Raw genomic sequence first — 13,876 nt, forward strand, 5'->3', positions numbered from 1 at the left:
TCTCACCAATTTGCTATAAAGAGCCCAACCCTGTGAATTTTGTTTAATATATTATTTTCTTTACTCCACTAGGAACTGCCAAAACCCGCCGACACTCAAAGAGAACAATGTGCGGGGCTGACAATGGCAATATATTGTGTCTACAATCCCGATCTGGCATCTAGATGATGTGGATGTAAAAAAGCATCAAAGAATGTAGAGCAATACTTAGGCCAGCCACGCACAGATTCTGAGAGACCAATTACATGAACTGTACCACTACCAACCATTAGTCTGGCCAGCCTCAGTTTCTTCAGATACGCCTAACTGGATGTCCTCTTCTTACATAGATATTGGTAAAATTGCTTTTATTAATCAAGAACATTAATTTGTGTTCAAACTAAGACTGGCCAATATGTAAAAGAGGCAATCCAACTTGATTTACCAGTTTGACCCAGTGATAAGTGAATTTTTGTGGAATTGATGAGTCAGGATTGTGTTGAGTATGACCAGGTAGCAGATCTGTCACCCTATACAACAAAAGATCTGACATTGTCCTGTTCCCATCACAATCTCTTGGGCCAAGCGTTTAAAGCGTTAACTGAATATTTACCAACAACTAGCAGCAAAGCACGGAACTCAGTGTTCTCTAACACTGCATCGCCAATGCTATTTCCACCGATCTATCCTACAAAAACTGGAAAAATATATGCCCTATGTACAATATGTATTTCACTGGAACAAGCCTGGTCAACGACACATTTCATATCCTTGGTGGCATAGACCAGGAATTTCACTGAGGGTCCAGTCCAGTGGGGTCTATGGTATTTGGTGGTGTAACTATTTCCGGTGGTGTAAAGAGTCTGTAACAAGTCTCTGTACAGGTATGCAACAATCAAACTTTAGGTCTCTCTCCGGGTCTATCGTTGTCCTGCCTCCCGGATCCTACATGCCACAGCCGTGATGAGTGCTGCTCCCTTCCCGCTGCCGTCTTCAGACTGCATGAAGGTCACCTGGCATTTCGGGGATAGTTCTTCCACAGTTTGGTGCATGATGGTAGAAAAACTGCAAATACAAGTTTAAAAAAAGCATTACACCAATGAAGAGTGCAGCTTCAAGCATTTCATTAATGTATGCACAAGTAAGCCTCATGGAGATCTGTTCGGGTATATCAATACATAAGCAGGAATGGAACTTATTAGAATTGTATTGCATCATTTGTTATTTGAAATGAACTATAGAGTTTGTGAGATTCATTGCGAATAAGCTAGGATGCAACTATAAGCATAGTAGGCACGTTGTTCGCCACTGACAGTTAGACACAGCGAGCCGCGGCTCAAGAGACAGTGCAGCAGCGGCATCCCCCGCCGCTCTCTTACAGAGTTGAGCAGGCTCACCTTGGCCAGCTGAGTTCTGTCGTTTCTCTCCACTCATACCACTTACCCTAGACTGAGTCCACATTCCATTGAACTTCTTGGTCTCTTGACCCACGAACCCCCCTCCGCCCTGGCAGTGCAACACCACCCTCTGGCCGCAAATAGATCATCCACCAGTGAGTGATTTCTTCTTTCCGTGATATCCATTATTGTGAATTATCCACCACATTTATTGAACTTTGCGACCACCCTCATCCAATAGGGTAGTAGCGCTTCCTTTCCCAGTTTTCTTAGTGCAACTGCTATGGGGCCCAGAAGCACAGGGGGTACAGAGCTATCTGGCTATCAAGTGATTTATGCAGGCAGCAATAGCATTCGGGTAAAATAAATGTACTGTATATATAGTTTGGGGACAACTATACAATTGCTACAAAAGCATTTATGATTCTGTATTGGGAAAGCCCCTTGATTCTTTTATCTGGGGCCCCATTACACATAGTCTCAGCCCTGTGCACACGGATGGATAGTTCAATTGTTTAAAGGCCGATCAGTTTTTCTTTCCCTTAATACCTCCAGCTAACACAAATATCAGCACTTCATAAGCAATAGGCAACACATGTTGTGACTGTACCAGATGCCAGGGCTGCTTGGAGCACATCTGGATCTGATAACTTAGTAGTTTAGCCAAACATGTCTGCAGCTGAACCTCTTACTAACAGTCACCGTTGGCAGGATATGAAAAGAGTGAATACATCTACCACACCTACTAATATTCACTATATCACACACAACTATGCCTACCTGTTTGCTTACAATAGACCTAATATTTTCTTCTGTAGGGGCATAAAAAACAGGTTTGCCTGCAAATTGTCATCTAAAATGGCCATTTCTGGAGAAGGTTCTATCTCTTATGCCAAAATCTTCTATATGGTCTAATTTTTAAACGTTCTTGTAAGTAGAATGTTTCAGAGGACTTACTGCGGGTGAAGCTTGTAGAGAGTCCCATCCACTCCCACTGTGACCTTCAGGGTCTCCAGTCCACGGTTTTCTCTAATCTTGTCAACCACAGCTGCCACTCCAGCTCCACATAGCTGAGCGGCTCTTCGGGCCACGACTGTGCACACCTCCTTCACAATGATACTGTCATCACATGTACTGTCCAATCCAAGGTGCTGGAGAATGGAGCGCACCTGCAGCAACGCCAAGCGGTCACTGGCAAGAGAAGACAAAAACCCGTTAGAAGGTAAAAGACTTTTAATCACCTTAAAATGAACATACTCATTTTACATAAATCAATATAGCATAGAAGAGTTATGGTGATTAGAGACTTCAGTTTAGAGTCTATTGTTTGAATGCATACAGTTGAACTAAAGTTATCTAATCAACAGTTTTCCCATCTATCCAAACAACATTGGTTCACAAAGCCGGTATGGCCGATCTGATAACATCCTTCAGTGTATAGTGTCATTTACAACAACCCCCATTGTACCTACACAGCTCCAATGTTTAACTAAGGTAAGTGCATGGCCAACGCAGTTAAGATGTAATTTCTTGTACCTTTTTAAGTGAACCTGGCCTGTCTGAAAAACCTTTTTAAAGTAGCTGGATTGTTGAATAACAGACACATTCTAATGCCTGCAGGTACCTGTATTGGTCTTTAGATTGAAGCCTGTGTCCCACTTGGAAGCACAGACCTGGGTTGTACATGGAGTATCAACTTTTGCTTAAAGGAGAACTATGGGGTTAAGGCTTTTCCCCATAGTTCTCCTTAGGGTAACGGGAGGACACAAACTAGCGTCCTCCCGTCACCCTAGGCTAAGTATACCGCGAGCTGTAGCTCGCGGTATACTGAGACGCCGCAGCTGAAGCGGATCCCGACAATTGTGCCGGATCCTGATAATGGTGTAGGAAGCAAAAAAAATAAAAATAAAATAGTAATATGTCTTTTAAGTGCATTTACCTCTCAATCTGAGACAGAAATTTTGTTTCAAATATGCCTCTTGTCTTGAGCCTCTCGGAGATCTTTCCACGAAAGAGAAGTCCTCGTTTGGTAAAGTCTATCAAAATATTCCTGACAATCTCCCCAAGGTACATGCCACTGATCATCTTTTCATACCTGAAATCAGAAAGAAATTTTGTAATGTTGATCAGACCTTCATCACCATCCTGAAGAACAGTATGGTGAAGCATGAAGAAAATGTATGATTTGTGTGGCCTTTAACAACCAATGTTTAAAGCTGAGCTAAAGGCAAACAAAAATTGATTTGTTATATCTGTAAACATTCACTCTGTGTGCAATATGCCAAAATGAACTCTCATTAGTTTTTTCTTACCAAGTGGAATGAATTTCCAAATGTTTTCATGTAATATCACATTATGGGCACTAGATGGAGCTAAAGGAGCACAGGCTAAAGGTATATATTGCTCCTCACTGCCATCCAGTGGCCATAAAAGGGATATTACATTATATAAATTGGAAAATCCATTCCCTTGTAAAGAAACAATTCAAGAATGTTAGTTTCTGCTCATTTCCACAGGGAACCAATGTTCACAGAAATTCGTAGGGCTAGCGACCCTGCAAATAGTTTAGAAATAGACCCCTTTAAGTATTCACCATATAACAAATTCATCTTATTGCTTTTAGAAAGGAGCAATGTGCAGCTACCATGTAACAAAATTAGAATGACATATAGGCTAAAGGAGACGTACCTCTGCTTTCCGGGGTTAAGAGACAGCTCATCCACCGCCCTGTCAAAATCTGTGCGAAAATCTTCCAGACAATCGTTATCACCAAAAGCTCCCCACTCCATATTGATGCACATTCTACCTTCTTCTCCCTCCACCAGATCCACATTCCTCATCTCTTCCATGTAACAGGCATTACTGCCAGTACCTGACATAGACAAAGGAAACATAGATTTGAATTATGTGGTTAATTGATAAAACTGAATATACATCAAACTCCTGAGTTTTCACTTATTGAGAATTCCTTTTGTTGGGAGTGGGAGCCAGAAAGAGAACCTATCACCAACAATTGCCCCTTTTGGGATCGGGAAGTGAGCAAACACATGCCGTCGCTCACTTTCTAATCATCTCCTTGCATGGATTCCCCTCTCCAATCCTCCAGCGCTGACTGGCGGAACGGACGGGGGAGGGGTGGGCACAGCAGGCTCTGCCTCTAGATAGGTAGAGCCAGCTGGCACTCACACAGCTGGGTGGATCTCGACAGCATTGTCGGGATCCGTCCCGGCTGCGGCGGTCGCTATATACTGAGCTTTGGGTCACCGGAGGACACTAGTATATGTCCTCCAATGACCCTTAAGAGAACTATGGGATAAAAAGGTTACCCCATAGTTCTCTTTTAATCTTTTGTGTAGCTACCAGGGAGGCACGAAAGAGAATACTATAGAGTGCCACTTGAGTGTAAGCTTTGAGTCTGCTGGGGCTGCTGACATCACATCTAAGATGGCGGCACACAACAGCGGTCTCAGGTCTTTTGGATGTGTACACAAGAGAGCTTTTTACAATCAAATAACATGCTTTAAAAATGTTAAATGCAATCTAATCGTATGGGATTTGTTTTTAAATGAATGGTATGGCCACAGGATCTCTTAATCTATTCCCCACAGTGCCCATTATGTTCCCCTATTTTGTGAGGAGAAGCAGACTCAGGTCTATTAGTATCTAACTGGGAATGATTAAACCAATAAGACGTACAATACTGTGCCTGATACAACTGTGTGTGCTCCGGTATAATAATTGGTTCTGTCTATTACATCCATGGTTCCTTTTCCAGATACCTATTATAATCAATAAATGTAGATATCCAACTTACCAACAATCAGTCCCATTTCACAGTATGGGTCTTCATAGCCACATGTCATCATGGTGCCCACTGTGTCATTCACGACAGCTACCACATCCAAGTCAAACTCCTGTTGGGAGCAGAACAAGATCAATGTGACAACCATTCAGGGATTTGGAATGAGTGGAGGATACAATGCAAGTAGACATATAGAAATTATTATTTGGTTTTAGGCTGAAGAAGCAGAGGCATTTGTGATGAAAATCTGTAGCTTTCCTTTTCTGTTTTTAACATTAAAGTTTCCTACACTTTCCCCTTGAAAGATCAGAACAATCCCTTCCCTTTGTATACACCAAAAACATGCTGCCCGTGTTAAAGAGCCATTCGCTTGATGTCACGTTTGATGAACATTATTCAGATGGGCAGTTGCTTGTGTTTGCCAGGCAATCTGATATACAGAATCAGCTTCTTTTATTTATATTGTGATCTAATAGTACAATCCTCACTGCAATGCAAGGCTAGAATAGACACTAGCATCATTCTGTCTCAATGTTGAGATAAATTACCAGTCATACAGGGAGTGCATTGTTTTTAGTGAGTTGGATGAATCATAAGCTGGCCATACGTGTGGCAATCTTCAGTCATTTCTGAGCAAATAGCAGTTATACTGTAGAGAAGGACCTTTGCTCTCTGTGTAGAAGCAGTGGTCTCTCTGTACAGGTCTGACTTGCTCCCTGCTGATCAGAGCTATAGCTCTGCAATCAGCAAAGCTCTTGCCTCCCACAAGGCTCTGGGCAATAGAGTGCATATTGGACCTCTGAAGAGTGACCATTGCTTCCACACGGAGAGCAAGGGTTCTTCTCTGCAGGGGACAGGCTTTTTTACTCAAACTGTAAGACGTTTGCAGCTGATTTAAGCTGACAGTTCAGTTGGGCTTGATTATAATTGGTAGCGCAAAATGCTGCTGGGCAATGCCCAACCTATATTGGGTTGAAGCAATGTTTGTCTGCTTCATTGATCCTGTTGTTATTAGATGTAGATTCCTACTCAGAAGAAGAATGAGGGAGTGAGGTCTGTATGTGATGTGCCAATATGCACAGAAGCCTTGGCCAGTACAGACCTCACCACCTTGTACTTTATTCTGTAATAGGTGGCCACCTCTAATGAGAGAATATAGACTATGCAGACTGTGCCCCAGGCTGTATAGGTCTAAGCAGTGCTTTGGTGGACACAAAGTAGCCAAATAAATTAAACATTTTACACTGTTCAATGAATAACTAAATGTGCCAAGCTACAACAATGATCAGATATAAAGATATATCTGATCATTGTTGTAGCTCGGCACATTTAGTTATTCATTTTTCACGTATACACACTCAGAGTGGGTGTACATTCCAGTGCCTTGTAGCTGTTAGCTTGCTTATTGGCGCAGTTCATTTTCTATATTTATTATTATTTTACACTGTTCACTGCAGTTGTTACAGGCCAGAAAATTACTTGAGCTACCATTTAATTAATGTATGCCCTATCAGTGATGCCATGTAAATGGCAAAAGGCATCAACCCATAGCCAAGAGCTGGGGTTCAGTTTACTGTGGTGAGCCAAATGACAGATGATTTCCAATTGGTCACTATAGCTGATGCACACTGCATATTATATAAGCTTGTCTGGATGTATGAAAGCGTTTGTACTCACTTCTCTTCTGTGGATTGCTTCTTTCAAGAGATTCACAACATCTTCCCCTTCGCAGCCAGACGCATTGAAACCCTTTGTCCACTTCAGAAGAATGCCCTGTGGAGAAAGCGGGAGGATGTAGGAACGATAGTGGCATATTTTCCAGATAAGTATTGTATGTTCAATAATAAATGTTCTCTGCGGTTTATCTTGTTTAAAGCCCGTTGATCAGCTGTGCTCTGTGAATGTGCCCTGTTGGGGCTCTTATCTTTCTGTAAATCTACAGACAAGAACTGACTGTTCTCCGAGGCTGCAGTAGCGCTTGAAGTTGTTCTGACTCTTTCAAGCTTAAAAACTCACTGAAAACGACTGATGTTTACGGCAAGAGACTTGTTGTGTCAATAAAAAAAAAAAGCTAAGCACCATTAAGCAGTTCTCCAGCAGCCCAAAACAGCTTTTCATACACAGAGAACAGCTGATTGGAAGAGGTGACCCTAACGGTCAGCACTGGTTTGTAGCTGGAGAGGTCTCCATTTTATAGCAGAAATTGGAAAATGCCTCTAAAAGGAACAAATGTAACCCATACTGTATAAGATGCCATGGTGTTTTCATGTGCGGGCTGTACAGGTTGGAGAGTGGATAGTAGAGGGCAACCAAGAGGTCAATTGCCTCCTATCTCCAAAACCTAGAAGGTTCACCGGATAGAGTACATATTCTATTCTGCGTTTCAAAAGCAATCAAAAGCCAGCATAACAATATGCATAACCCTCCCTGTAAAAAGCATTTCTCTGGAGTTGGGAGGAGATGGGGGCAAGAGATTTTTCAGGAGGTTGCTACATAGTCTAGCAAAGTCCTGTTAAAATGTAGCGAATCCCTCAAATGATAACCTAATGCAACATGAATCTTTTTCTAACATGTTAGACTCTTGTAACATGCATCTCTCTCTACTATGTCAGCCTCTGCTAACATGGCACTAACATGTAACATGGCCGTCTGTCATAAACGCAGTAGTGGTAAAAGAAGGTATGAAAGGGGTTGCAGGTATAAACTCTACAAGGTAGATAGAGTTGTAATTCTGCTCAGCCTCTTTTACAATCTAGACACCCTGCCGTGCCACACAGCATAGTTAGGGCTGGTGACCTTACTTTTCACCTCTGCAGTTAGGCAGCATAACTTGGTCATTAGCCCATTCCAGCCCATGACTGGATCATCAAAAAAGGAGAAGCACACTGGTTAGGTCAACCTTCTGCTCTCTCCCCATTTGTAAGCATGTTCGGTAAAATTAGGCTGACAGCACCACATAAAGTAATAGAGCCTGAATGGCTCAGAGTGCTGATACTGCTGATGTCCCAGAAGACAGAGTGAACCAATAACGGTACATGTATAGGTGATAGATAGTAATGCTGAGTTGTGGATAGTTACCGCATCTAGGCTGTTCTGGTGGCAAGGAAAAGAGAAGGTGAACCCGAGTGGCAGTGACACTCCTTTCATGCCCATGTACTCCAGGAAGTCGGCAATGCAGTGTACAATGTGATCGAAGAGCTGCAAAGAATTTCAGGGTCGTCAGTATGATATCATAAAATGATCAATATACACTTCTAAAACAATGCTGCTACTGTCTGAAAGCATTGTTTTCCTTACAGTGTAGCTATACCCAGACCATTAGTCTTTAGACAGATAAGTGCATTTAAGCTGAATTCCATGCAAACAGCTAATAACATGTAATGTGTGTATGAGAGCTGTTTTACCTGCCAAAGATTTGTATTTTTGTCTATCCATTTCCTGAGATTTACACAGCTCTGTCACACAGCACACCCCTGTCTGGCAGTGCAGGAGACCTGATTTTTCTTTGCTATAGTCAGGACTGTGCCTATAATGAGCCTGCCTCATGCGGCAACTCATTGAGCTCCTCTAAGCAACCTGTGACACTGTGGCCGGCATCCCGCCCAACTCACTCACATCACTTGTTTCCAAGAGCTGGGTGGGATGCCGGACAGAGCCAGACCCAAAGGTAGAGGCAGCCTCCACTCCCCAACCCTGCAATCCCCAACCACAAACCAACCCCTTGTTAAAGTTTGTCACGAGCACAGTAAATGCCCGCGTTACATCATCACCAGCACTGTAACCCCAACACTCCACGGTCCTCCCCACCCTGGCCTCAAGCAGCGAATACTGTAGGGACACCCCTTGCTATAGTTAAGCAACACTTACAAGTCTAGTCCCTCCCCAGTCTGTAAATGGACAGTGAAAGATGAAGCAGCAGCATGATAAGCTCATCTGTCTGTCACTCTGCTTTTTCCTCCTATTGGCACATTCCTTGTTTGTACATGAGCCCTACAACACACATGACTGGCTCCTTGTGCTGCTTCTCTCTCTTACTGTATGAGCCCTGCTGTATAGGAGATGGCAAGAGGCTATCAGGACAAATTTAGTTATTTTCAAGGCTTGGATAAAAAATACATTTTATCATGGATACATTATTACCAAGCTGCATTCATTGGAGTCGTTAATATCTGTCCAGCTATAAAAACACTACCAGAGGTAGCCTAACAAGACAGCTCCCACCACTTATATCAATCTCACCTCCTCTCCGGTCCCCTGCATGGCATCCTGGGGAATGGTGTAGATCTTGTTGTGCATTTCCACGCCACGTCTCATTCCGTTACGAACACGCACCAGTAGTACCCTGAAATTGGTCCCACCGAGGTCCAATGCCAGGAAGTCCCCCCTCTCTGCACAAAATGGAAAATAGTATCATTACATCTCGCATGTCACACTGCCTCTGGCATTGCTGTGTACTAAGACATTTATATAACTCCATGATAAGGAACAACTGGCCTAAAATACTGTCGGACTTCTCATTTGATATGACTAGATTCACCACAATGGCCAATGCTCTTGAAATAAAGGTTAAAGAAATCCGGCACTGATCATTACAACTCTGTGTGTAGAATAATGTCACCTTTGACTACAGTTTTCCTGTTAGGAATATGGTGATTGTGGAAGACTGACTGTAACATTTTACTTCTAGCAGAACTTCAGCTAAAACCTTTTTTTTAGATTTTGTTTAACTGAGCTGAAATCACAAACAATGGTATATTCCCTCCAAGCTATCTTCTCTAAACTACAAATGCCCTCCATGTAATGTAGATGAAGAGAGAAGGACGTGTAGTCCAGATCAGGATAGACACTTAGATGACAACCATGGCTTCGCGTGACTTGGCTAGAAATGGGTGTAGCCACCCTAGGACAGGAAGTGTGTTATTTGTAGGAGCTCAGGTGAAAATAAAGCAGAAAAGAGCATTAAAAAGAAAACGAATGCAGCCACCACATCTAAGGTATAGCAAACTGCAATATATTACATTTTTGAGCTTGGGTTTAGATACACATTAACATAGGGGTGGACAAATCCCAGGAGCCAATGTTCCCTAAAAATGACAGCTGGCTCCTCACTTTTGAGGTTTCCTCTAGTTGCTGTCAAAGGAGCTGGCTGCTGAATAAAATGCTGCTGGCTTCTGCATTGGACAGACCTGAACTCCATATTAATATGGCCACCCATGCTTTACCACTGATGGAAACACCGTACCTGTTCCATCGGGGGTGGACCGAACATATGTAGGCAGCATCTTCACCGTGGCCTCATCGTGACTTGCCCTTTTCAGTCCTCTCTCCATCTCCACTTTCATGAGTCTTTTGATCTCTAGAAGCTGCTTGGTGCTCAGGTTCAGAGCCTCGAGTGTCTTCTCACGTTCCTGACGCTGGTGAACCAATCGGTATGCTACAGCTGTCACCATGGCAGCTCCTTTACCGCTGCCATCCTCCGAACGAATGAATCGGATATCGCAGTCGGGGGCAAGTCGGCGAACGGTCTTCTGAAGCAGTCGGGCAAAACTGCAAATAGTAACAATAGGGAGGTAGACTTAGAGAGGTGTGTACTATGGAAGGTTTACCAAGTCCCTAAGGCTCCTCACTTCACTATACTTTGTGGAAAAGCAAATCACCAAAAAGCTATAAAGTATTTTCATAACTAAAGACCTGCTCACTATTTATCTGTGGTAAAAAGAAGAAATAATACCAGTAACAGAAGGCCTGACATAGTTAGTGGTGGATCAATACACACAATTGGAGAATTGGGGTTCGTAGAGACATAAACCATTGCACAAGTATAAAAAGTGTATAAAGTTTTAATACAATTCATAATATATAAAAAAAAAGCATTCAATAATCAGATAAAACCTTGTCAGGGAACCACAACCTAGTTACAGCGCAAGTACATACAAGTACCATAATAAAAGATCATGTAGAATATCCATGTCTCAACTATGTCCTTCATGTATATATGGTTCAATAATACTATGCATAATACATAATACAAAGCCCAATTCTCCAATTGTGTGTATTGATAGACTATTTAATAGGGGGTGAGATATATTTATCAGACTGTACAGACCTTGGGTATATGTTTTGGAGTATTGTTAGTGGTGGAACTCGTGTATAAAGAGAACCTAGAGGTAAGCATGACATAGAATCCACACTAACTCGACACAGCCAATTGGGTAAGGACAAAATTGAAAAAGAAAATACAAAAATCCCCTTCATTTGATTAGCTGTTGGGTGTGAACTCAGGTTTGATGGGCTGGAGAGCCATTATGAAATCACCCGCACACAGAGTTCATGTGAAGAGATCTAAAAACGAAATGAGTTTATCTGAAGTATGCAGTGGGTATAAATCCTATTGTACTGTACATAGAGCAGGAACAGGTTAATCTTACAGGATCAGTCTACAATGACCCCACCAGCTATATTTAAAACATGACTGGCTCAGTGGAACCTAAATCATGCTTGGTCACCCATCCCCAGAGCTGGCTGTCAACTATATTCCCCCTGGCCAAGGCCAATGGGTCATCTCATTAAATCTACCCCCCCCTTTGTTGCCTTTCTACATATTTAAGCTTTTGCATTCACACATGTTCCTCCTATGTATATTTAGCTAAGTGATCTCTCCACACTTAGACTCCACCAGTATGTATCTAGCTAAGAGGCATCTTCATACTTACTGGGGGTGATTCTTGTACACTGATCCATCCACACCCACAGTCGATCTCAGCCGTTCTACACCCTTGTTCTCCCGAATACGTCTGAGAACCGCAGAAAGCGTGGCTGCACACAAATTGGCAGATCTGGTGGACACAATTTGGCAGATTCTGTGGGTTGCTACACAGTCCTCATGCGAAGGTTCCAGCCCCAGTTTGCTTAGGATTGCATGTGCTGTCTTGACCCCTTCTTTATCTCTGTAAAAGCGGAAAGAGGCAATGGTTCAGGCCCATCATCCACATTGCAATGAGCTGCTGCCCCAAACACAGAAGGGGAACCTTCCAATATACTTCAGAGGCAAGTAGCTTAATGCTGGAAGCACTTTTATTACAGAGAAAATGGATTAGAAACAATATAAATATTAGTGATCCTACTTTTCGATTTCTGAGACGTAGCGTGTCTCAAAGTGTCCAGTGGTCAATAAATCGGCTGTGATTCTTCCACCAAACAGCAGATCCTCCTTGGCCATCTTGACTAGAATAAGCCGGACCAACTCTCCCATGTACATCCCACTGATCATCTTCTCAAACCTGAAAAGAGGAGACGTAACTGTCATCAAAGCGCACCTCTCTGAGATCCATCCGGAGCAGCTACATGGGTATGGCGCAAACAACAGTTATGTGCAGTATTTCACAGTAGCCACAGGTCAGCTATCATCAATCTACTTTATACTAATGAAAACTGACTTCTGACTGGTTACCCCTCATGACAGCAATAATCAGTTTCTTATAAGCATACAAGTCACTGTGTTATAAATGACTATCCATACAATCTACATTTATTTTACACTTAACTATTAGTTCCTTATAACACCATGGCAGAGTTTCAAAGTAATTTTTTTATTACAATACAGTTATAATTACGTAAATGATCTTCTACATTGTAAACACTTTGTCACTCACTCAAGACCATGGGGGTGATTTACTAACCTAAACACACGCACGCACCAGGTGCGTGTGGTTTTCACACAGCAAAACATATTTATCAACCAAAAAGTCTCTAAAAGCATATTTCCACTAATGCCATATATGGAAAAATCTTGCACATGATGCATATATAATGCTGCTTCACAGTTTAGACAAAAATGGTTAGCTCATGCATTTACATTCCTGCATTCATCAACGCAAGCAACATAACATAGAGCTAATTTACACAACATCACCTTGCAATTCATGCTTGGCTTTGCACAACACACCTGCTGGGTGTGTACACACTACAAAGGTGTTTAGATTCCACCCATAGATCATGCTGGGAGGGAACACACTACAGAGGTGTATACATGTTCGTGGTGTGTTTATAAGGTTAGTAAATCAACCCCCATGTGTCAGCTTTGTACTGCTGCCAACCTTTATATAGTGTAATAACATAAAATGACCACTGGGTGGCAATCTTGCAATTGTGTTGTATTTCAAAAGTACTATTACTACTCTTAGATTAAATAATTACATTATCATATAGTGATGTGCATTACATTATAAACCTCAATATCTACTCTCCTTGAATGTAATAATAATACATGATAACATCCCCTGGCCCTTGCTCTATTTTTTCATTTACCAATCATCATTAATACATTTTTGATTTTATTTCAGGTATGGTAAGTATGGACAGCACTGGTCTTGGACATACAGTATATACACTACAAAGTAAGATACTTACATCTGCTTTCCAGGATTAAGAGATCCCATGTCAATTTCTCTGTCAAACTCGGTTCTAACGTCATCCAAGGATCCATCATCTCCAAAGGCCCCCCACTCCATGTTTACACACATGCGTCCCTCGTCACCTTCCACCAGGTCAATGTGACGCATATCTTCCATGTAGCAGGCATTGGTGCCAGTACCTGTAAAAAAAAATACAGTCATCATATTAATATGGGTCCATGAGGGATGTTGGGAGGCTGAAAGTAGTCAATGCACGCATATATATATATAATATATTTTTTATA

General features: G+C 42.1%; 1 protein-coding gene across 3 annotated transcripts in view; it reads right to left on the minus strand.

The window, feature by feature from the left end:
- Positions 1 to 501: 501 nt before the first annotated feature.
- Positions 502 to 13,876, minus strand: part of LOC108788971 (hexokinase-2) — a 46,940-nt gene continuing 33,565 nt past the window's right edge. For 2 of the 3 annotated variants that reach the window (XM_018558882.1, XM_018558884.1), the window contains exons 7-18: positions 13,588 to 13,771; positions 12,303 to 12,458; positions 11,892 to 12,125; positions 10,421 to 10,725; positions 9,418 to 9,566; positions 8,257 to 8,376; positions 6,856 to 6,951; positions 5,191 to 5,290; positions 4,065 to 4,248; positions 3,316 to 3,471; positions 2,334 to 2,567; positions 502 to 1,044 (exon numbers count right to left, since the gene is read on the minus strand). In XM_018558882.1, the coding sequence (XP_018414384.1) occupies positions 900 to 1,044; positions 2,334 to 2,567; positions 3,316 to 3,471; positions 4,065 to 4,248; positions 5,191 to 5,290; positions 6,856 to 6,951; positions 8,257 to 8,376; positions 9,418 to 9,566; positions 10,421 to 10,725; positions 11,892 to 12,125; positions 12,303 to 12,458; positions 13,588 to 13,771 (2,063 nt within the window). In that variant the 3' untranslated portion in view covers positions 502 to 899. The remainder of the gene's footprint in view (positions 1,045 to 2,333; positions 2,568 to 3,315; positions 3,472 to 4,064; positions 4,249 to 5,190; positions 5,291 to 6,855; positions 6,952 to 8,256; positions 8,377 to 9,417; positions 9,567 to 10,420; positions 10,726 to 11,891; positions 12,126 to 12,302; positions 12,459 to 13,587; positions 13,772 to 13,876) is intronic. The other variant, XM_018558883.1, reaches the window with a different exon arrangement.

This window comes from Nanorana parkeri, unplaced genomic scaffold, assembly GCF_000935625.1.
Source record: "Nanorana parkeri isolate BGI_ZX_2015 unplaced genomic scaffold, ASM93562v1 scaffold365, whole genome shotgun sequence".
Classification (NCBI taxonomy): domain Eukaryota; kingdom Metazoa; phylum Chordata; class Amphibia; order Anura; family Dicroglossidae; genus Nanorana; species Nanorana parkeri.